Here is a 24,412-nt window from a genome sequence, read left to right as displayed (position 1 = left end):
ATATATGTATTCATTTGAATATGTTTATTTGTATACTAGTGGCTTGTCCGCGCTACGCGCGGAGCAGTTGTTTATTGTGTTTATAAATATTTTGTTTATGTTGTACATTTTTTTTTACTATGTAGGTTAGTATTGGTGCTTAGTTTTTCATGAAATCAGCAGCCAACATTTTGCTATACATGATGATGTTAAGTTCGTTCTATATATATTGTTTTAATTGTGCGACTTTTATTTTACAATTATGTTTTATATATACTAGGATTCAGACCCCGCGAATTCGCGGGGAAGCTATATATTAAATTTTATATATAAAGTGAGATATTTTAAAATAAACTATAATTGATACTAAAATTAGATAGATAACAAAATACAACACAATTTTTTAATAATATAAAATTTTATTAAAATTAAAATACTAATAATTCTTTCAAAAATTAGTTTAATGCTATAAAAAATATATAAATATTCTTAAAAATCAAATATCTTGTCATCGTTTTCCATTGCACTATTATCAACACTGAATTGCTTAGAGTGATTATATGTGAAAATATATAAACTAAAAATGATGATAAAATACATAGTTTTTATAACATTCCACTCCAGAAGGAAAAATTGTAAAATAAAATATAGTGAAAATACATGAAAAGTAATATATATGATCATAAAACTATTAAAGTGATCATAAAACTATTAAAGTAAAAACGTATATAACAAAAATTGGTGAAACAATAATATTTATATAAAAGAGACAAGTGTTAAAAGATGTTACCCCAACAGATGAATTTGTTAGAATGAATATATTCATGCGAATATTATATTGGATAAACATAATTGTATGGTAAGCTGCTGGCTTTTGTTTCGTACGTTGAAAATTGAACATATGTAAAAAAACTTGACTACTGAGGCTTTGATTGGTAACACGTGGTATCATTGATTTAGTTTGAGTTAAAGGTCTAACTCATAGATAACTCAAAAATGTCACCAATCATGCATTAAATTTAGTTTTTGGATTTTACTTTTGAGTTATCATGTATTATGATTGAGTTACAATTTTGAGTTATGCCCTTTGTAAAATTGTTAAATCAAAATTAATGCAACATCATGCCTAATCTCATGTTTTAGAGTTGAGGTACAGCCATAATTAAAGTTTCTATCAAAATTACAAGTGAACATAATAAATTCCAAACACACCACGTAAAAAAAAGCTTTCATGTTCAATGTTTTGGAATTTTTTGTTTGTAAATAAAATGTTATTTATATTTCCAAAACCACCATGGCAATATCTTATTCTTATTTCTAGAAATATTTTGGAAAAATTGTTTTTTTTTTTAAAAAAAAAAATGATAACTATGTCCTTTTAAACTAATATCTATTTTGTGTCATTTTTATCTATAATACCCTTTAATATTTTTGAAAATAAATTTAATAAATAGTTTTACGAACAAATTTTTTTGGAAAAATAGTAACTATTGATAAAATACCTATATGAACTTAGTGGTATTTTTTCAGTTCTAAAAATGTTTAAATCATAATTTTCAGATTATGTTCTAAATAAAGTAGAAATGACATTCTACGAAGTAGAAAACGAAATCCATTTTTTTCATTGAATGTACAATGTTTAGAATACGTGATCTACGTAAATAAGAGTATTCTTAAAATATTTAGAATATACATTCCGCGCTTAACCTACCTATTTAAAATCTTTAGAAATCAAAATCTACACATTAATATAAATCTAAAACACGTAGAAACTGACTTTTGCAGATTTACTGTAAATCTAAAACATGTAGAAATCAAAATATACACATTACTATAATTCTAAAAACCTGTAGAAACCGATTTCTACATATTAGATGTATTCTACGGATAAGAAATCAGTTCCTAAAAATATGGAAACAAAATATTTGGGAATATTCACTTTCATATTTTGAAAAAATCGATCTTTTTTTTTTAAAACGAAAAAAGTGGTAACCTTCTTCTCACGCCGTCTTCTATATTCCATTGATTGTTCACAAAATTTTTACATTAATTCTACCATGATTCATATCTATACTTCCACGAATCGATCGGTCTATAATTCGAGATCGGTCGATCCGTATGAAATGGACCTTTGCCGATCGAGTAAAATTGACCTGGTCGATCAGTATATGCTCCGCGTTTTTTTTGTTCTGCATAATGATCAGGATCAATCGATCAGTTAGACCTTGTAATTTCGGATCGATCGATTCCGCTTGATCGAACTCATTATTTATTATATTTAAAATTATAATTTTAAGGGAATTATTGCCATTTTGAAAATAATTAGCCTAATGGGACATAAAGTATATGAGATTAGTCTAAAGGGACATAGTTATCATTTTTTTGCTTTAAAAAAAAAATTCCAAATATTTTTAACAATATTATACAACTTCACCTAATTTTGTGTTAGTCAAAGATTTTTTATTCTATTCCTTTTTCTTATTTTTGTATTATTAACTTCTTCTTTTTAATTATTATTTTACAAAATCTTATTAGTTGTAAATTTTATTTGTAATAGAAATTTATAAATTATTTTGTTATTGATAAATATTATAATCCGTAAGTATAGTTCTTAGAAAAATATATATTGCAACATAATTTTTGTTAAAATTTATTTTTATTATTTATTTATTTTTAATAGGTTAATGTTTTTTTGTTATTAATAATAATTCATTGTCTTATGTTTATATTTATTTGATTAAAAACTATACTTTAAATTGTAACTTTTATTTTTACTGCAACCTTACCACGTAAAGTTACAGTTTTTACCACATGATTTTTACTGCAAGTTACATCGAATTGTAATACATATTGCAACTCGATTTCAATACTACATGTCACCAATCGGAACCTTAATATTTTTACTCATACATAATATCTTTATAACTCTTCATAAAATAATTGGTTATAGTCACAAAACTATATGATGATTATAAGAATTTTTTTTATTTTCAGTTTCAAGATTCAAACCCATGATTTTTTTCATAAAATTGTTGATTGAAATTAAAAAGCTTACTTTCCTAGAATTTCATGTATTTTGCAAAATCCAGTATGATCATTAATCACCATACTTTCTATGAAATTATAATTTTATAGTGAACTAATTTGAAAAATAAAATAAGCAATTGATCTGGTGTATCCAAAGTGATGCTACTTTCTTGGCATGTTTTCCACTCTTCACCTATTTCACATATCTATACTATTAAAACACAACCTTTACTAAAATTATGTCCTTATTTTTCAACTTATTTACAAGATTATGCCATTTCATTATTTAATTTTTAATTTTTAATTAAAACTGTATGGGTAACACCCACGTTTTAATCTCTTTATTTTTATACTTTTTTGTTATTAACTTTTAAAAAATAGTTGAACCTATGGCTTTTTTTCACTCATCGTTCATAAACTAATTGTAACTATAATATTATTCATTTTTATACACAAATATATGGTAACATAATTCACACATGATTTATTCTGAAACACACTAAACGTCAATACGTATTATATTCTCTAAATTCTTGATATTACCCAATACACAAACCCTAAACCATATTTACAAAATCTATACTATTATGTCTAATAGCCGACTGCAAAAAATATCATTATTGTAAAACTCTCTACAAAAAGTATCATTATTGTAAAACCCTAAATTCTTGATATTACCCAATAACGTTACCAAACCACTAATATTCTTTGTAGAGAGTTTTACAATGATGATATTTTTTGCAGTCGGCTATTAGACATAATAATATAGATTTTGTAACCAAATGAAAATACAATCTACTATTTATTAATTGAAGGAATCGAGTAAGAGACTTAACTTCTTCATAAAAAAAACAAATCGTTACCAACAAAATTGAAGTCAGTGATCTTAAACAATTCTTAACAAAATAAAGTAACTTCCATTGTAGTTAAGAATAACTTAGGAAACAATATAATCCATTAACTACAATATCTATAATATTTAATTCGTTGGATTCAAATCCCCATACTTCAGAAACTTAATACGGTCTTAAGCCGTGTAAGAGAAGTTCGAGAAAACACCGTCATGTTAGCCAAGGTCAGAGATAATGGGAAAATGCCTCGCCCAACAAAGCTTGTTTAGGTTTTAGAATAATAACATCCAAAGCTGCATGTTTCCTACGCATGAAACATTTAGCTTAAGCTAAATATGTTGCGTGTAACACAAGTAACAAGAAGATAACACTTAGCTGCTACACGGCTTGGACTACGGTTGATGATGGTGGCTGGCTCAAACTCGGTGATCATGAAACGACTCTCCGGTGACATGGCTTTCCCCTCCTATGTCTCACGGTTAACGATGGTGGTGGTTGGTGTTAAACGCCGCAACTCCAATTTAGATCGTGCCTCCTCCGCATCTCTCGGTTATGATCACGGCTACGTCGAGAGTTGATAAAGGCTCCGGCGACACGGCAAGGATCTCGGACCCTCCTCCGATGAGATGATGACTTGGTGATCGGCACCGGAAGTGCTCTACGTGATGGCTCCGCGTACGTGCGTCTCTTCTCTACATCAAAGCCTCTCGGATCCGATGCACAGCGACCATAAGAGAGAGGCGATGGATCTCTAACGGCAAGGCTTGTCTCCAGCACCGTGTTGCATCTCCTTCAGTCATATGCTGAACTTGATGACAATATATAGAACTGGTTTTTTGAATTTGATGTTATTGGGAGAGTTGGTAAGTTATTGGACTGGTCATTCTCCTTCAGTCATATACTTTCACACATGATGTTGCAGAGGGAGGATCCCTTCCAGAGTTTTGGAGAAGTTAGTTTGTAGTAAGTTGCTTTTCGGATCATATAACAAAACACCGCAGCGTATAAACAATTCACTTACTTCTTCTCCTCTTTGGTCTGGAGTTTCAGGGTATCTAATCGAGCAAGCAATTAGGGATTAATCTTTGACATTGCCTTGCCTTGTAATAATGTGAACACAGCAAACTAATGAGCTTTAGGTATAATCCATTGCAACCTTTCACCAACCTCATTTATCAAGGAACCTTCAATATCAACTACGTGCCTGTTAAACGGGAGAGACTGGTGCGGCAGTAAAGAATGTTGGACAAATTAAAGAGAACAAAATACATTTGGAAAATTTATCTTTTATTGTTGACACTTTTTACATAAGACAACATGACTTACATAGATTTCTTAAGTAACCGTAGAGAAAACTACTTGTGACTCTTCCAACAAGTCACGACTTTACAAACATGAAACTAAAAAATATAATCACAACTTTTTATGAACTCATCGTTGGTTTCTTTCTTCATCTGTTTTTACAGTGTTTCTTTCTGAGGAACAGAACAACACAACTATATGAAATCTTTTAATCACTCAAAACTCAAAAGCATAAAATTTACATTAATACGTACCTTCTATTATGAATAGATTATGCTTGTATTTATAAATTAATGATTTGTGACATCATAAAGATCAGGTTCCCATAGAAACGCACGGTTGGAGTCTCTCTACTTCTTTTCCAACTCCAAACTTCTCCACTTCAAGGCACACGCGTGAGTGATGCACTTATGGATGTTATTAAGGCTGTGCTGGACCATACAAGTAAAAATACATTTTAATCAACTGCAGTAAGAAATATTTGGGAATTTTCCAATTTCAGAGACAAAATAAGTCGAAATCTATAAGTAATCTGAGGACATAGATTGTTCTTCGGCCAAAAAGAATACGTGATTCACTCCATCTCCTCCCACGCAGTACCAAACAGTTAATTTTTTTTTTGAAAATCTGTCCCTTTAAATAAAACAACGAACACTGGATTGATTTATTTCCAGATAATAAACGAAGTAAAAAAACCAAAGACAAATACATGTACTACGATGGTGATGAACTGTATGAGAGAAATTCTTACATCTAAAACTGGATGAGGATGATGGACAATGTAAATGGACAGAATGATGATGGAATATGCAAAGGGATAAGAAATCTGAAACTTCAATATATAGATGGATTTTAGAGACGGGTTGAATCCGAAAGGAGGCAAATGAGGTGTCCTTTGCAAAGATAAGGGGTGCTCGTTCAGAGAGCAGTTGATTGAGACGCCTTTTGGTGAAAGAGATTGATGACGTCGGATCTTATTTACTTTTGGTGAAAGAGATTGATGACGTCGGATCTTATAAATAAGAGATGTTCATGTCCGTTAGATTACAAAATATTGTTAAACTAAACCGTTAGATTTAAATTTTATTTTCCTATAAAAAAATGATTAGGTCATCTAGCATCAAAATTGGGTTTGCTATTATATATAGATTGTTTTTTTGTAACGAATATGAGATTCATGATCGGAATGGTGAATAATGTGTATTAGGTTTAGTAGTGAAGATAATGTCTATTAGGTTTAGTAATGAAGATATATTGGAAGGAAATGGTGAATTGTATGTTATAGCCTCGGCATTTGAAGTTTAAGTTTAGACATTTAGCTTTGTTTTAGTTTGAAATGTATTTTTTTTGTTATTGTTATAAAAAAGTAATGTGGGAATGAAATATATATATTTTTGGGGATAAATTATTAAAAAAAAATATTTTGTATTAAAATTTAAACAATTGTAGAAAGCAATACAGAAATTAAACTGAAATTTAAACATAATAAATCCATATTAATTTTGTGTGATCAAGAATCAAAGATTACTTTCCCTATATACCAGTCAACTTATGTTTGTACGAAGCCATTAATTAATGTAAGAAAAATGGAAATTATGTTCCCAGAACCTCAGAAGACGCACCTCCGCCGTGTTTGAGCAATGGTCTGCTCTCAAGTTGGCGAGAAGAACATAGGAAAACGACATAACTGAAGGCATCCGTCGGATTTCTTAAGCTATAAGATATCTCAATGCTGCATATCTTCGTCGCTCCAAAACACTTATTTATAGCTCGACCTTGGATCTGTTACAAACACCGCTTGTTAATGAGAATAAATGAGACAGAGTGGGAAGAAAGGTGGGGTGAAGCTTAATGATTGATTTAAAGCTTGATATTAAGTGAAAACGAAGACGTTACACGAAAACGCAGTCGGGGACGATGGAAGGTGACGGCGTCGATCAGCTGAAGATGGCACACCTAATTCTAAACACAAACGGGTTGCATATATCAAAGTATAGGCCAATAAATAAATAGAAAGGCCCAATAAATAATCAGAAAATCCAGCTAATGAACGAGCCAGAAACACCAAAGAAAAAAGAAGAAGAAAATCCACGAATTGGAAGAATAAAAGAAAAAAAACCCTCTCTTTTCTCGACACGTGACACAAAATAGAGATATGAGGGATGATGTGGCGCATTGTGAAGAGTTTCTCTTCAACTTTATTATAATAGATTTGATGAAATAAAAATAGTTATCATTTTATCAAACGCTTAAATCTTACTTAAACAGAATGAATTTCATTTCATTAAAATCATATAACTTAATAAATCAATAACAATATTTCGTTCAATAAAAACATTATGATATTGCGTTTTGGTACAGATTAAAATGACGTTTTAAAATATTATGATCTTGCATTTTGGCACAGGTTAAAAGTTTATCTAATAAAATATATTAAATATATAAAATCAGGTGTAGTTTATCTTTTTCAATATTGAATTTTCATGAAATAAAATTTCATATTTTGGCCCAAATTTTAGTTTTAAATTACGATTTTGTATTTTGGCACGGATTAGAACCTAAGAAAACAATAAATAAAATATCTTACAGTTTCTGTTGAAATTTTACTCTTTACAAACCCAAAAACTATATTTAAGGAGTTGTAGAGTGTTTTAATTTTGGTGGGATTTAGGTGAATTTTGAAGTTATTTGAGTGATTTTAGTTAAAGTTTAAAAATTTAAATAAAATCTAGTACACCTAATTAAAACTCAAACACACAATCTGAAAAACTATATTTAATTTGTCAACTAAAAGGTTACCAAAAGAAATTCAATTAATGGGGAGACAATATATAGAGTTAAACTTTCAGGAAATATATTTAACTTATGCGTATAAAAAGGATATAAACCCTTGCTTTTTGATGCCCACCAATTGTTCGTCGTCTCCGATCATCCTCCTCTTCGTCTCCGATTGTGAATGGCTCAAACTTTCGTATCGTTTATTTCATCCCTGCTCAAAATGCAGCAGGACTATGATCTTCCTCATCCTCGGCAGAATCGTCTCAATGACACATCACGTCAAGCTATGCGAACAAGAATGTAACGATCTTCTTTCTTTCTTTCTTTCATTCAATGCTTTTATTCCTTTTTCACGTATTGACAATATCTCAATCTATCCAGTAATGTTATCTTACAACGGAGAGTAACTCCGGGGACGTCTAGTAAAATACTCCAAATGTCTCTTTCTATATACACAGACTATCTAGAGTCTAAACTGATGAACTCGGCCAACTCAGTGGTTCGTCTCAAACCTTTTTTTACCAATTCTGATAAGTCTCATTCTTCTAGTTCTTGATGATTTGATTCTTGTTGGCAGGAGGAGTACTCGAATCCACGTGATCTTGAAGTTCGCATACATTATCTTGAGAAGGAAGTTAAAGAACAATGGTACCGTCTCCGTGATATGAGATTTTCAGATAGACTCAGCGCGCTTCCTGACACTTTGATAACTCAGATACTCTTATACCTTCCTACCAAAGATTCCATCAAGACAAACTTTTTATCGAAGAGATTTAAAGATCTATGGCTTCAGGTCCCAGGACTTGAGTTGCACTCCCATGAACCCGCCGCCATCAAGAACTTCATCGCCACGTTTCTCCAGATCAACCGTGGCTCGCGTCTGCAGAGGTTCAAGATAACGTACAACGGACGCAATGTTTGTCTCCATGGGACCAGTGAGTTCATCGCCGGAGTGATTAACCGTGGAGTTCAACAACTAGACGTTGGCAGTGGCACACTCAAGCGTCCTCTCACCAACGATCTCGTACCTGTTAACATTTACAAGAGCAACACTTTGGTTTCTCTCAAGCTTGCAAACGTGGGAATGCAGGATCCTCCTGAGTTTGGTGTTTCTCTGCCTTGTCTCAAGACCATGCATCTCGAAGACATTATCACCAAGGATCCTTTGATCGTAGAGAAGCTCATCTCTGGCTGTCCTGTTCTTGAAGATCTGACGGTGTTTAGGGTTTTTGATGACAATGTACCTGTTCTGCGTGTGAGATCTCTCAGTCTGAAGAGGTTTTGTGTGAAATTTAGTCGTGCCAGAACAATTCATGGTAAAGAGTATGCTGTTGAGGTTGATGCTCCGGGGCTCAAGTATATGAACTTCAGAGATGATTTATCTGATAAAGTTGTGGTGAAGAATCCGAGTTCCTTGTTCAAGGTCGACATTGATACACAGTTCGGTACTAGTACCTTGCAGGTCAAGAAAGCTATTATCTGTGATTTTCTAAAAGGGATACCTAGTGTTAGACATATGATCATCTCTCAGCCTACACTCGAGGTATGCATTTATAACAAAACAATGAATGAATTGTTATTGTTATTTTTATTTTATTTTGTAACACCAAATGAATTGTTATTATGTTCTTATTGCAGGTCCTTTATTCTTGCATGAAACATGGACCGTTCACCAAATTTTGCAACTTAACTCGTTTAGAGGCTTCGTTCTGCACCGTCTTATTACAAACTTTGCCTTATTTTCTTCAAGGTTGCCCGAAGCTGAAACACCTCACATTGGTACGTTCTTGTTACTTAACTTTATGATTTTGTTTTGGCCTAAGAACATATTACCTAATTAATTTGGTTTTTATTTTGTTTGGCAGCACTTGCTTTATTTGAAGGACTCAGAACCAGCGAATCTTGAGCTTACCGTTGTGCCACAATGCTTACTATGTACGCTTGAGTGTGTGGAGGTTAAAGAAGTGGCCACTGTGGAGAAAGCTGGGAACAAAAGAGCGAGGTACATCAAGAGAACCAAAGTATCGAAGCACAAGAAGAAGATTTGGACTGAACTAGTGAGGTATATTCTTGAGAACTCACTGGTCCTCAAGAAACTCGTTTTGTGTTTCTCTTCTGTGACCAACAGCGTCTTAGAGATCTCGGAGGCGCTTCCTACGTTCACAATACGTTCTCCCGGATGTGAAATCTTCAATCATCTGACATCTCTTTGAAGATCTGTTTTGGAATAGTATATTTTGTTGTGAAAAAATGGAGTATGGCCTAGCATTTTAGAGGATATGGTTTTATGATTATCTGGTCTTCTTCACGTGATTACTACCATTTTCTCTGTTAATTTTGATGCATATTTTCTTTTGTGATGCCATTGCCACGAAAGAAAACGATTCGAATAGACGATGGGCTTTCTACTTTCCCAACTCATTCCTTCAGTTACTTCTTCGTTGTAGTACCGCTTAGCACAACAGAGGCCCAATCGGATTTTGTCTTAAAGTCAAGTCCTCAGAGATTTAGGCCAAGAAAAGCAAAAACTACTTTATGAGTCTTCCTGCCGCCATGTTTAATTTATTATTTTCTATATTTTATGTGTCGAATTCGTTTTGCTACATATTTGTGTCAAATGTTTATCGTTGGCCCACATTTTTCCGTCTAATTACAATTCCATATTCACCGCAAAATATTATTGTAGCCATTTGTTAATCTGCATATAAAAATCATTAACTATTCGAAAGTTCTTTTTTTGTTGGTGACTTTTATTATTTCACCATGTATAAATTATATATCAATTATGAGGCTAGCAGCACATATTTGACAAAAATAGCATATGACCAATGATGGTAAAATTCACATAAGTTAAGTTTTAGCGTATCAATAGATCAATTAAAGCTATATATATATATCAAACTTTAATCCTAAGAGAAAATTTATCAACTAAAATCAAAACGAAATTTGCGTTCCAATTAGAATCAGGGCTTGGATAAATGATTTAGTGTCACATATCTTATATAAATATGTGTATTCTTTTGCTTAAGAGGGAATAAAATTAAAAGCATATTCAGGGAATAGAATAGATAGGGATCATGTGTCACGATAAAAAATGATATTGGATGGACCAATATGGAAGACAATATTATCATTATCTGCCCGCCCCATCCAGTAATGTCTCTCCACCTATGTCCACTTCATTAATTATTTTTACGAACGTACTACACAAACATAGCATTCAATCATATACATATTATATATAACAATAACGATTAGACGTTAAACTAATTAAACTTGAAAAAGCTACCTAGCTTTAGGAATATGTAAGAAGATTTAAGCTATAACAATGCTGATTATTATGAACTTGAGCTGATTTTATGAACTGAAATTGTTCGGCATTGTGATGTTGGTTGCTATAATAAAATTACAAAAGTTGTAAATTTTTGAGTCGAAATGGTAAGGTTTATAGATTGCCGGGGATCAATTTGGTATGCTATAAATGTATTTTCCTGGTATTGAATTACGATTCTCCATTTTTTTTTTGCTTTCACTGGTAAACAAAATAGGACAAGGAATTTTGATTCTATAACAAAAAAAAAACTATATTCACCAACTGACCGCATCTCCCCTCTGCCTCCTCTCTTTTTTTCCTATTTTTTTTTTTTTATAATCTTGATGTGATCCTAAAGACTTTCTAGATTCAACGACTAATCACCAAAAGATCCATAGAAATCAGGGTTTTTTTGTCACTTAAGGCGTCTATGTACGGCCAACGGGAATCGAACCCAGTGCAGAAGCTCAAACTAGAATCTATTTAACACTAAGCCAAAACCACTTGGTTTCTATCTCTATTTATCTTTTTACTACAGATCTAATATCCCAATAGAATCATTCATCTTTTGTCAATTGATTTGTTTCTTTCAGCTGATTTTTTTCTTATTCATAAAACAGAAATAAAAATTGGGAAAATTGTTTTTTTAGAGCAAAAAAATGATAACTATGTCTCTTTAGACTAATCTCTATTTTGTGTCATTTTTTCCTATAACACCCTTTAATATATTTGAAAATAAATTTAGTAAATAGTTTTACAAACAAAAAAAATTAGAAAAATAGTAACTTTTGATAAAATACCTATATGAACTTAGTGGTATTTTTTCCACTTATAAAAAAAGTTGAAATCATAAATTTCAGATTATGTTCTAAATAAAGTAGAAATGACATTCTACGAAGTAGAAAACGAAATCCACTTTTCATTGAATCTACAATGTTTAGAATATGTGATCTACGTAAATAGGAGTATTCTAAAAATATTTAGAATACACATTCCGCGCTTAACCTACTATTCTAAAATCTTTAGAAATCAAAATCTACACATTAATATAGATCTAAAACACGTAGAAACCGACTTCTACAGATTTACTATAAATCTAAAACATGTAGAAATCAAAATCTACACATCACTATAATTCTAAAAAACTGTAGAAACTGATTTCAACAGATTAGTTGTATTCTACGGATAAGAAATCAGTTCCTAAAAATATGGAAACAAAATATTTGGGAATATTCACTTTTATATTTTGTAAAAAAATCGATTTAAAAAAAACGAAAAAGATCACATTATTTCTACCATGATTCATGTCTATGCTTCATGTGGTGTTTGGGAATTGGTTGTATCTTCATGTTGGAGTTTTAATATTGATAAAAATAAAGGGGGAAGGTTACTTGCTTTGGAATTGAAGTCCTCTCTGGAACAGTTACAGAAAAACGTTATAGAGGATTTCAGTTTTGAAGAAACGGATGCCGATTTGGAGTTGAGTTACCTTCCTATTGGGTTGATCAATTCATCAGAATGTCCACCGGTGATCATTGGAAACTCACGGCAAGTTCAAAATTTTCTAGGGTTTTGTAAGAAGCATCAGTCAACTCAATTGTGTGTTAGATATAAAGCAAAGCAAGGAAATCCAAATAAGGTCGACATTGATCTTAATAAGATGCCAACTGATGCAAGTACTAGTGAAGAGTACGAGCGAAATCCTTGTGACATTGGGGCCACTTCAAGTATTGTTAAGGGGGCTAAGAATAACAAGAAGAAGAAAGGGAAGATGAAGCAAAGTGAAGTTGATGGAGATGATTATGATGCTGACAAGCATAACGAGAAGAAGAAAGGAAAGATGAAGCAAGACGAGGTTGATGGAGATGATTATGATGCTGACAACATCAACTCTGAAAAAGAAAGCAGAGAAAAATCGGCAAAGAGTCTGGTGGTCGAATTGGTTAAGACGGGAGATCTTTTCCTCAACAAAACAGTTTTGAAAGCGAGGTTTGAGTTATGTGCAATGAAGCATAACTTTCACTACACAGTTACCAACTCCAATAAATCAGTTTGGTGTATTAGATGTGCTGATAAGGTGTGCTTTTGGGGTGCTCGAGCAGAGTGTTTGAAAGGCTCCACATATTTTATTATTAAGAAGTATGTCGGTGTACATTCCTGCGCACCTTCAAGCAAAACCAGTGCCGGAAAGACAGCTTCAGCGAAAACGATAGGCGGTCTGATCATGCATAAATATGAAGGTATCAAGGAAGGGCCTAAAGCGAAAGATATTGTTCAGATTATGCGTAGTGATTATGGATGTGAGATCTCTGATTCTTTAGCATGGGATTCCCGTGAATATGCAGTCAACGCTGTTAGAGGTATTCCAGAGGAAAGTTATGGGAAAATACCAAAATACTTGCACATGCTGCGAGAGGCCAATCCGGGTACACATTCCTCTTATGAGACTAACGTCAGTGGTAGATTTTGATATTTGTTTATAGTGTTTGGTCAATCGATCAGAGGCTTTAGCAAAGTCATGAGGCGTGTCATTGTTGTCGATGGAACATTCTTGAAGAGTAAATTCAAAGGGGTGCTACTGGTTGCAACTGCTATAGATGGAAATTCAAATTTATATCCTATTGCATTTGGGATAGTAGATTCTGAGAATGAACAGTCTTGGGAATGGTTTATGAGACAATTAAAAGTTGTTGTTGCTGATGATAATGGTTTGGCTTTTATTTCGGATAGACAAGTGTCAATAAGCGAAGGCACTGGAGAAAGTGTATCCGCTATCGAGATATGGTATTTGTATTCATCATTTGTTGAATAATGTGATATCATATTTCGAGGGGAAGGGATTAGCTGGGTGGATTTCTAAGGCTTCGAAGGCTTATATAGTGGTTGATTTCAAGAAGACGATTGCTCATTTTTGCAATATCAGTACAGCAATTGGAAATTATCTTATGGAAGCGGATGTCAAAAAGTGGGCTAGATGTCAATTTCATGGATACATGTATGACACTAGGACAAACAATCATGCAGAGTCGATAAATTATGTGTTACGTTCGCCGAGAGAGTTTCCCGTAATTCCTTTGTTGGACAGTATTAGAGAAATGCTGACACGCTGGTTTTTTAAGCGTAAGAAGTTGATTTCAAAGCACACCCATCGTTTGACCATAGATGTGGAGGAAAAGATCGATAGGAGAATCGAAAAGGAGAAAACTTTCGGAGTTTACCCTGTAACCGATAGCCAACTGCTTGTTAAAGGCGATACAATTGACTGCTTTGTTGATTTGGACAAACAGACTTGTTCTTGTGGGAAGTACGACCTCTTGAAGATCCCTTGTAGACATGCAATAAAAGCCGGTTTCTTTGTTGGTAGAGAACCATATACATTGACTGATTTTTTGTATACCACGGGAGCTTGGAGAGAAGCTTATCAAGAAAGCATAAATCCCATTTCAGTTCACGAAGATGAATGGTCCGTCCCACAAGTTGTGGAAAATTCTGAAGTGCTACCTTCTGAGACAAGAAGATCTCTTGGAAGAAATAGAAAACGCAGATATGAAACTGTTGAAGACAAAATCCGATCATCACAAGGATCACAGGGGGGTCAGCTTCGCAAGTGCAGTAGATGCGGTTTTGGTGGTAATAATAGAGCAACTTGCAAGATGCCAATATAGTCAATTTGTTTGTTGTGTTCTTCACAATTTAGTGAAAGTTTTTCAGACTTCATTTGCTTGATTTCTAGTAACTTTGTTTCAGTTTGTGACAACTTTGTTTCAGTCTTTCAGACTATATTTGCTTGAATTTTAGTAACTTTGTTTCAGTTTGGGAGAACTTTGTTTAATTTTCATGATGTATTAACTTGGTTAGAAGATCTGAGTTAATCGATCCCTTTAACAAACTGTGATGTCCGATCCGTCGGGATCGATCGATCTGTAGTCTAATCGGTCATGCTAGGACCAGTGTTGACTTTGGTCATGCTAGGACCGCTTGCTTGATCACTCTTTCCCACCAATTCAGTCACCACTAAAGTTGTCCTGAGCTGTGTAACCTCAGCCTCAATTTTCCCCAACTTGTCGGTTACAACTGTCTCAAACTGCTCAGTTCTCTCCGAAGCTGTCCTGAGTTGTGTAACCTCAGTCTCAATCTTCTCCAACCTGTCCGAGAACTGCTGACAGAATTGCTCCCTAAAAGTAGTAAAAGAAGCTTGTACCAGACCCTCCAAGAATTTTTTCATATTTGTGTCAATATTCCCTTTTGATGAAGCAGCTAGCTGGCACAAGACATTCTTCTTCCTTGACTCTGTTCCTCGGTCCGCATGTTTTCTCTTGTTTCTTCACGAAACATCAGCTGTGCCATCAACATTCTCTGCAACATGACTCTTCTCACCCCTCTCAGTATCAGCTGCTTGATCTTCTCATTTTTCTTCGCCAGCTACCTCAAATTCGGAGCTCGTAGCTTCCTCAAATTCAGAGCTCGTAGCTTGTTTTACTCCCCAAACATGATTTTCCCAATCATGTTTTCTATTGATCATATCCAAAATGCGATCCACTCTTTCATCTTTCTTCTCATCCTTCTGTACAAAATCAGTTGCCAAAAGGACCACTCCATCTATGTGGGATTCCATGAATGAATGCAAAATCCCCTAAAAACAATCAAATCATTAGTAAAGTGAACAAGACAATAAACATTTTTATTAGAAAAATATATGCATACCTTTTCTGGGAATAAGTTTTCAACGCCAATGATATCTTCATAAGAACATTTTGCACATCCTCTCCAATTACCACACAGAGGACCTGTAAAATTTTTGCTGAATTTTGTGCCACAAATCTCTCCTAAAGCAGGAACAGCTTCCATTATCCAAATCTGGAAACCAAACAAGAATCCTTCCATCAGATACCCCTACTTCTGCTCCAATTTATGCCTTGTTTTATCAATCTGCTTCAGAATGAAATCAAACGAGTACATACCCCATGGGTAATTCCGAAGCTTCTCCAAATCCATCGCCAACTTCATGTACAGATGCGGGATATTCACCTTCTCATCCTTCCCCATCACCACACCCATAATAACGCAAAGATATATCAGTCTCACCCTATCACCCCAAGTCCAGTATTGCTCTCTTCCAAATGCTTCTTTTTTATGATCTGCAAGTTTATTTTTTCCATTTGTCTTTATCTGCTTGCTCCAAAAACCATCATCATCTTTCCATGTCACTAACCCACTGTTCTTCTCTCGCTTCACTTTCAGACCAGTGAAAGCATGATACTCTTGCAATCCAAAACGCAGAGGCCTCCTAGCGAAAGTGAACCACTTCTCATGTCTCTTGCTTGTCATCAACTCCTTACACAAGAAAGAGTGTACCAACCTCGCCGAAAACTTCAGATCATTCTTTCGGATAACCATAATATGCAAAAAATGGGATCTTTCATAACTTCATCGAATTCTGGCTCCATTTTTTCCTTCAGCAACTCGAAAAGTTTTAGTCGGCAACTGTTATTAATCTTCTTAACCTGAGGTTCCAACCCCTCACCGTATAAACGACTAGGCAACTCCAACTCCATACCTAAAAATTGAATACAATACAACACAATAGTTATTAATAACAAATATCACAGCTCAGTTAAATAATGTCTCTTAGTACTCTATCAATAACCAATGTCAACAAAACCTAAAAGAATTAGCATTCTCACTGTATCAATTCCAATTTTCGGGTGTTTTGATTTTTTTTTTAAGAACAAAACCTAAAATTCCTAAATCTATCCAAAAATATGATTTAAGCCATGGGTTGTGTACAAAATCATCTCTAATCATCACCTTAACACATGAATGAAGCCTAAACATCCTAACAAACTCAAAAAATGTACCTTTTACCTTTCTATTTTCAAACTCTAGAACGAACTAAAGAGTGATAGATTCGTAAAAAGCTCACGAAATCGTATGGGTTAGGCCGAAGAATCGTCCAAATCAGAGTGAAATTGAGTGAGTTAGGGTTTATGAACTTGGGTGAGACTTTGATTTTCTCCCCCTTTGTACGTGAATGGGAAATTATGGGTTTCATCCCAAAGAAATCGACTTTAAAGAGTTGACATCATGCTTGGTCGGTTCAAATCAAGTGGGAATCAATCCGGATATAATCAAAGAAAACCAAAAAATCGATTTGGGATACTTTCCTGGGCACGGTATCGATCGATCTGTATTGAGAGATCGGTCGATCTAAATAAATCGACCTTCGCCGATCGAGTGAAATGGACCAGGTCGATCAGTATATACTCCGTGTTTTTTGTTCTGCATAATGATCAAGATCGATCGATCCGTTGGACCTTCTAAATTCGGATCGATCGGTCCCGCATGATCGAACTCATTATATATTTTATTAAAAAAATTAAAATTTTAAGGGCATTACTGCCATTTTGAAAAAAATTAGTCTAATAGAACATAAAGTAATAGAGATTAGTCTAAAAGGACATAGTTACCATTTTTTTTGCTATAAAAAAACAATTTTCCCATAAAAATTTAAGCTGATAGATCCAAACAGAATTTCCTTTACTTTTCTTTCCACCATTTTACCCTAGTTTTTTACTAATGGAAGCTTTTATGTCATAAAACTACATACATTTTAGTTATTTCTTCACGCCTACAAACAAAATAATTTATACCATAACCAGTTCAAAAATTCACATTCTAATAAATCTTCTTGACGTCTTTTAAGGGGTCAAACCTTGTCTTCTTTTTTCTTTAACAAAATATTATTTTCTTTTTTAAAATTTTTTTTTATGTTGCAGTTTTTATAGGGTAAATTTGCAAGATCTCATCTATAGTGAACAATTATTCGCTGAATAATCTATATCTTTAAAGTAGACTTTTCTCTCTTGTTATGACATATGTAGATGGTGTTTGTTGACACATGTCCCCTTTTTTGTCTTTTTACATTTTAGATCCTTTTTCTTTTAGATTATTGCAATTTGGTTCACTATTTTCTAATTATATACTTTCTAATCCTTTTCACACTAACCATCATCATTTGAAGTTTGATAATCTATTTTATGGTTCAAAAATTGAAAAAAAAATAAAGAAATAATTAAAAAAATATAAATGTATTTTAAATATCTAGTTTATTCACAGCTAAAAATAACATAAACTTTCGCTATTTTATTATTTTTACTATTTTCTATTATTTCATTTACAACTATATATTTATCTTAATATTAATCAAACTAAAGCAGAACACATAATCTAAACATAAAACCTCCATAATCACAGAGAAAAAAATGCCAAAGTAACACTAACTCAATAAAGGTCCAAAGCTCAAAGGCGATCAAGAACGAAAACTAACTTACCCCAATTTATCATAGAGTGTCTTGGCCAGAACAATCAAATGTCAGTAAAATGTAGAAAGATAATCTTGAGATAAAGCAATCCCTCAAACACAAATGAGCGTGATCAAGGACCAATGCAAAGAACCAAAAAAGCGGGTTAGAGGAAGAATAATCAACAGAAGGCCAAAATCACCACGAAGCAGGAAGAGACATACATAACGAATGATAAGCACAACCACCAGCTAAGAGGTAAGAAGCACCTCACAAACTAAACAAGCACAACAAGACGCCTATGCCAGTGAAGAACCACAAAGCTCTGGATAGAATAGACCAAAACTCCAAGAGACTAATACCACACACTTATACTAAGGGAAACAAGGGAAGAAGAGAACAACATGAGTGAGGGAAAACGGAAGCCAACCCCCGAGAAACATGAGCCCAGACTTGAGACCAGAAACAATCTTCCAAATCTACTTAGCATATTCGGAGGAGAACACTATCCAAACCTGGAGTGGCAGACATGGCGAAAGGGAGAGTCACAGAGACGCAAGCAGCGATGAAAGCTGCAACGAGATGAGGAAACATAGATGGAAGGGTAGACAAAACGAAATGATCAAATCGTGGAGCCGTCCTCGAGATATAGAAGTCAGATCACCAAAAACCATATCTTGAAAACCAAGACGAGAAGGGAGTATCAATGGTAAGCCAACGACGAGGAAAACAACTTCAAAGACGACTAAACTCTGACCCAACCCAAAGAGATGCAGTTTCTAACATCAGCTGAAATATAAGGAAGAAGAGGAGCATCCAATATTGAATGGAGCAGCCTAAAACGACACGAGAAACAACCGCACAACTGGGAACTCCTAAACCCGATCTACAACAAATACCAGAAATCTCAAGGTGAAGAAGGCGCTAAAGAACAAGAGCAGGAGGTGAGTCTTTTTCGGTGATGATGATAAACACCGCATACTAGAAAGGTAAACAAAATACATAGATGTTGAAGGTTCAATTTCAAAATATGGGAAAAAGGCAAAAACATCTTGAAAGTTACAATGTTCAAAAATATGAAAAATAAAAGATAATTTTGACGTTGAAACCGTTAATCTTAGAATCAACAAATGCATGTGACATACCAACACATGGTAAATTCGTATTGTTTCCATATTATATGGTAATATGATATAGAAATTCAAAACATTTTATACTATGTAATGGTATTTACGAAAAGAACCAACCAAAAAAGAAAAATTGATTAGAAGCTTATGACATGAAAAAAGATAATACAAACCCACCGTGAATAATGGTCATTCTCGTGGACAAATTAATATCAACAAGATCGATGACATAGAAAGGGTCGGCCCTGGATCATGCTAAGTGTAACATTTGTAACAGATCTTCAAAAATTTTGAAGAAAACTATATAAATATAAATCCTCAAAAAAAAATTTAGGCTCTCAAATTTATAAAAAAAAAAATTTCATAAACATTGCCACATGCCCCCAAATTCTCTAAATCGGTCCTGCTTATAAAAACAGAGTTCCAGTTCATCATGAAATTCGTCATTGTATATTTAAGTGGACAGTGTATAGATCTCCCTTTACCCTGTTGCTATTTCTTTGCATAGGGAATCGTGAACCGACCTAAACACTAAGATAACATGAACTCTTATCATGTGTGCTATTCGCAATAGTTCACTGAACAGTGAAGCATGCACCGACCACGACGATGTAAGAGTATGGTTCTTTATCTACTTACAGCAAAAGATTAAGCAAACTAATTTTGGGAAACAAATTTGGAAAATTAAAGAAAAAAACATTTGGACAAGAACTTTCTATCGACATTGCTGTCTAGAATTCGGTGGAGAAAAGAAAGTGTCTTTAGTGGTAATGAAATAATATGAATTTCTGTATATATAGCAAATTTCATGACATGTGTCCCATTTTTGAAACCTCAGTTCAAGTTTTTTGATTTATTATATAAAAGAGAAATACTTTTTTTTTGAACTAATATAAAAGAGAAATAGTTTCGTTTAAAATAACCACTAATCATACTCATCCAGAATTTAAGATAAAACGACACATCGTAGATTCACAAAAATATGCACAGAAAAATTCATTATTAAAGTAAAGCCGTGCCAACACTAATTGATGACTGGAACATTCATGATGAGAAATTTAGATATCATTTTTAATAAATTAAAGTTTAAAGAACATGTGACAAAAAAAAAAATTTAAAGAACAATGGTTAACCGAAATCATTTTATAATGGTCACGAATGGCAATGAAAATTAAGATGGATTAAATTTTAATCGCTGTGATGTGAGAGTAATTTGATTCGATTCGATAAAAATAAAACAATGATATGTAAACGCTATGAAAATCGTAACTAGCATTACTAAATGACAAGATGATTATAGTACTCTGAGACAATGATCAAGTAATATGAAATTAATAGTAGTAGCAAATAGAGATAAACACAAGGAAAATAAATGATTAAGAAGAATATTGACAAATTTCATGATTTTCTGAGAATTATAACAGGCTGTAAAAGCATGTATTTAATTTGGAATTTATGGCAATTTGCATTTTTATGAATTGTTTTAGTAATCCAACATTTTAAACTTTTCTTTTAAATTCAGTGCTATTAAGCTTGTGATTTTAAGATGTACTTTAAATTATTACTATTATAAATATTTTAGAATTTTTGTTATTTAAATTACAAACCAAATTTACTACTTGGTTTTTGAACTTCATTTCACTAACTAAACATAGAACAACCGTTTATACTTTAGACCCAAAAAACAATAGTTTATACGAGAGAAATTTTTTCAAATAATCATTTTTTAGTTTTTGTCACAAAATAGCACTCAAAAAAAAAAATGACCAAAATAGCCCTTTTAATTTTGAAAATTTTAATTTTAATTTTTAATTTTGTAAAATTTAAAACCTTATCTTCAAAACCCCACCCCTTAACTCTAAATTCTAAGTATAAATTAGTTAATCCTATGGTTAAAATATATTTTTACCCTTTAATAATATTTATTTTGATCATTTTATTTTTTGAGATCTATTTTTGTGACAAAAACTAAAAAATGACTATCGTAGGAAATTTATCTTTATTATACTTATACGATCACTAACTTTTATCTTAAACGTAGAACCAATTCTTTTATAGGTCAAGATTGGTTTTCTAGTTACAGAAGATAACATTTTGGAAGTAAAGAACATATTTTACAATATTGGAGGTGATTTTTGCAAAAGTTTTTTTTTTTTTTTTTTTGAGAAAGGGCTTGCAAAAGTTTATTTCTTAACTGATAAATATAATATGTACACCAATATTAGCTCTAGCTTTTACCTCTCACGTGAATATGTTTCAACGATGAACTTTTTTTTTTCATTTTTAATCAAACATATATTAAAAGAAAAAAAATACAATGACAGACATATTTACACGAGACGTTTAGAGTTCTCCAACAATTATGTTTTATGTTGAATTCATTCTTCCGATTTAGCTTTTTGAATTGGATTCTATTTTGAACTCGTGTAGTAGAGTTTGGTTGGCAAGAAAAGTAGAACATTTGATCAAAATAAAACAAAATGTAGAATCAATTTATGGTGGCAGAATTCATATTTGAATTTTATTGAGCATTGTATAATGTTTTAAATAGCACAAGAGTTTTCTCGGTCGATTCATGATTAACTTATGGGCCGAGCTCTCTCATTCCACATAAACACATTTCCTAAGGAGCCTTTTCTACCAACCACTCGCTTTTTATTTTATTTTCAATAAGACCTTTTTCCTTTGTCCAGTTATAAGTGAACAACTGGATCACTTAAGTTATCGCTGTTTATTCTCAACCAATTAGGTTTCAACATTCTCAAAGCTCATTTCAGTTACTTTCTATCAGACTAATCAAGTACCAAATATCCACTAAACTAATAGGAGGATCTACCAAATCACCTTCAAAGCTTAAAAAGTCATATTCACAATAATACATGTCGCTATAATTATAACGTCATTAGTTATTTTGACTGCTTAGGATGACGCGGTTCTGTTGTTAAAAAAAAAGGATGACGCGGTTCCAGTAAGATATATAAAAAGGAAAATGTATTTCTAAAACCGCATTTGGTTTGGCCTAAAACACACCATCTCCAATTCGTCAAATCTAAATTTAATAAATTATTAGGTCAGCATGACGTTGGGAACGGGTAATAAACCCAAATGCTGGTGACATCGTCTCGGACACTATTTGTCTCCCGACATTTCGGTGTCGATAAAGGGATTTATGGTATTCTATCATTCCGTATTCATATGACTTATGGGTGGATCATAAGTCACAACTCTTAGAAAGTTCGATTATGTCAGTTCGCTGAGATTCTTAAAACTGCTGTATCTACGATAATAAATAGAGTGAATTTGTTAAATGATGAATTTTATTTGAAAATGGAAAATACACTCTAGCAGAACTGTAAATAACCATTGTGAAATTTCAACTTCCATGCAATTCAAGATAGAGGCAAATAAAGAACGGATAACGAATTGATAATCCAGTTCACATCTTCTATCCATCACGTTAGATTGGGAGATTCTCTCAGGTTTCACTAAATCAAAGAAAAAGTTCATATCTTCCAAGATTCCCTTTATTTTATTTCCAGTTAATACAACTTACGAAATAGTGAAGACACAAACCCTTTCTCAAGTAAACAAGAAATAGCCACTTTATATGTACAAACCTAGACAAGTACTTTACTTATGTACCAGATCTTCAATCAGACTTTCATACTGACCTGTTATATCTTATATTACTAACGAAGCAACCAAATATAACACAAAATTTACAAAATAGCTTTGCTAGTACAATAAGCTTTGACTTGGTAGCTCATATACATGTAATTTTTTTTGCGTCAGACATAGCAAAGTATCGAGTAAAATAGAATAAGAACACATCGTTACAGAATGAAGAAAATTAGGTTTTGTTAGGAGATATCGAGATCATGAAACCATAAGTTAAATCTTAACTCAATACATGTATTTATTGTCATTCATTGCAATTTTCCTTTTTATTGCCAAAGTGATACTAAACCGGAACACGTGAAAATATGGAACCCAAAATACAGAGCAAAAATTGGTGTATACTCAGACACACAATTGTAATGATACAAAAACACAATTCTCTCTATGTTATTATTATTATGAACCAGATTGTGGATTGCTCATAACCAAGAGATTATGATTTGTAATCTTTCCATTTATCTATGACGGTGTAATCTCTTATATAAGGAACCTCTATGTTATGAATAAAGATAGACTTTTCCATTATTTTTATAACACGTTATCAGCACGAAACTCTAAATCCCTAAGCTAATACCCAAATCAAAAAACCCTAAAACCCTAACCCTAGCCGGCGATCCGACGAACCCTAAACCCCCATCGCGTCTCTTGTTCCCGCATCTGTTCCAGCTCGCGTCCCCGATCAGCTTCAGCTCAAGGCGTTCCTGATCCTAGCTCAGACGTTCGCGACCCGAGAGCAGCTCCAGCACGCGACCTCTTGCTCGTTCGTGACAGCATCAGACAGTTTGCGTCCGACGATCAAGGTGTTCCCGATCAAGCAACAAAGGACGTCCGCGACCCGATAGAAACGACTCAATCCATTCCAGCTTGCGTCCCGTTCGGGTCCAGCTCGCGGCTCAACTCCTTTGGTGGACCGATTCAACAATCATCTAAGGTTAAAAGGTAATTCAAAACCTAAGAACCCATAATCGAACATGGATTGATTGATAAAGAATGAAACCCTAAAACTCTAATCTTTATGAATCAAAACCATAGGGTAATATCAAAAATCCTAATTGA

The 24,412-nt window shown here is 33.2% G+C and overlaps 3 protein-coding genes and 1 long non-coding RNA gene across 5 annotated transcripts; 2 read left to right on the top strand and 2 right to left on the bottom strand.

Annotated features, from left to right (window-relative positions):
• Positions 1-5,253: 5,253 nt before the first annotated feature.
• LOC125588643 lies at positions 5,254-7,836 on the bottom strand. Of its 2 annotated transcripts, XR_007324773.1 has the most exons (3): positions 5,911-7,836; positions 5,414-5,590; positions 5,254-5,332 (listed from the first exon to the last, which is right to left on the bottom strand). It is a non-coding gene; the product is annotated as an uncharacterized LOC125588643 (long non-coding RNA). The 2 variants fall into 2 exon arrangements; XR_007324772.1 differs by having other exon boundaries at positions 5,254-5,590.
• Positions 7,837-8,028: 192 nt separating this feature from the next.
• Positions 8,029-10,859, top strand: LOC106395946 (putative F-box/FBD/LRR-repeat protein At5g44950). Its single transcript, XM_013836254.3, has 5 exons — positions 8,029-8,237; positions 8,319-8,436; positions 8,515-9,480; positions 9,576-9,716; positions 9,803-10,859. The coding sequence occupies exons 1-5, from the start codon at positions 8,116-8,118 to the stop codon at positions 10,148-10,150; spliced, it is 1,695 nt and encodes a 564-aa protein (XP_013691708.1). The 5' UTR covers positions 8,029-8,115; the 3' UTR covers positions 10,151-10,859.
• A 2,231-nt stretch (positions 10,860-13,090) lies between these two features.
• On the top strand, positions 13,091-14,915 carry LOC106393193. Its single transcript, XM_013833925.2, has 3 exons — positions 13,091-13,676; positions 13,734-14,034; positions 14,174-14,915. Exons 1-3 carry the CDS (start codon positions 13,091-13,093, stop codon positions 14,913-14,915), a joined length of 1,629 nt encoding a protein of 542 aa, XP_013689379.2.
• A 263-nt stretch (positions 14,916-15,178) lies between these two features.
• LOC125588521 lies at positions 15,179-16,098 on the bottom strand. The gene is made up of 3 exons (XM_048759910.1): positions 15,955-16,098; positions 15,677-15,883; positions 15,179-15,565 (listed from the first exon to the last, which is right to left on the bottom strand). Exons 1-3 carry the CDS (start codon positions 16,096-16,098, stop codon positions 15,179-15,181), a joined length of 738 nt encoding a protein of 245 aa, XP_048615867.1.
• Positions 16,099-24,412: the final 8,314 nt, after the last annotated feature.

Source organism: Brassica napus, chromosome C6, assembly GCF_020379485.1.
Source record: "Brassica napus cultivar Da-Ae chromosome C6, Da-Ae, whole genome shotgun sequence".
Lineage (NCBI taxonomy): Eukaryota > Viridiplantae > Streptophyta > Magnoliopsida > Brassicales > Brassicaceae > Brassica > Brassica napus.
Note: the sequence above shows the minus strand (reverse complement) of the source record. Positions and strands in the feature narration are given on the sequence as shown.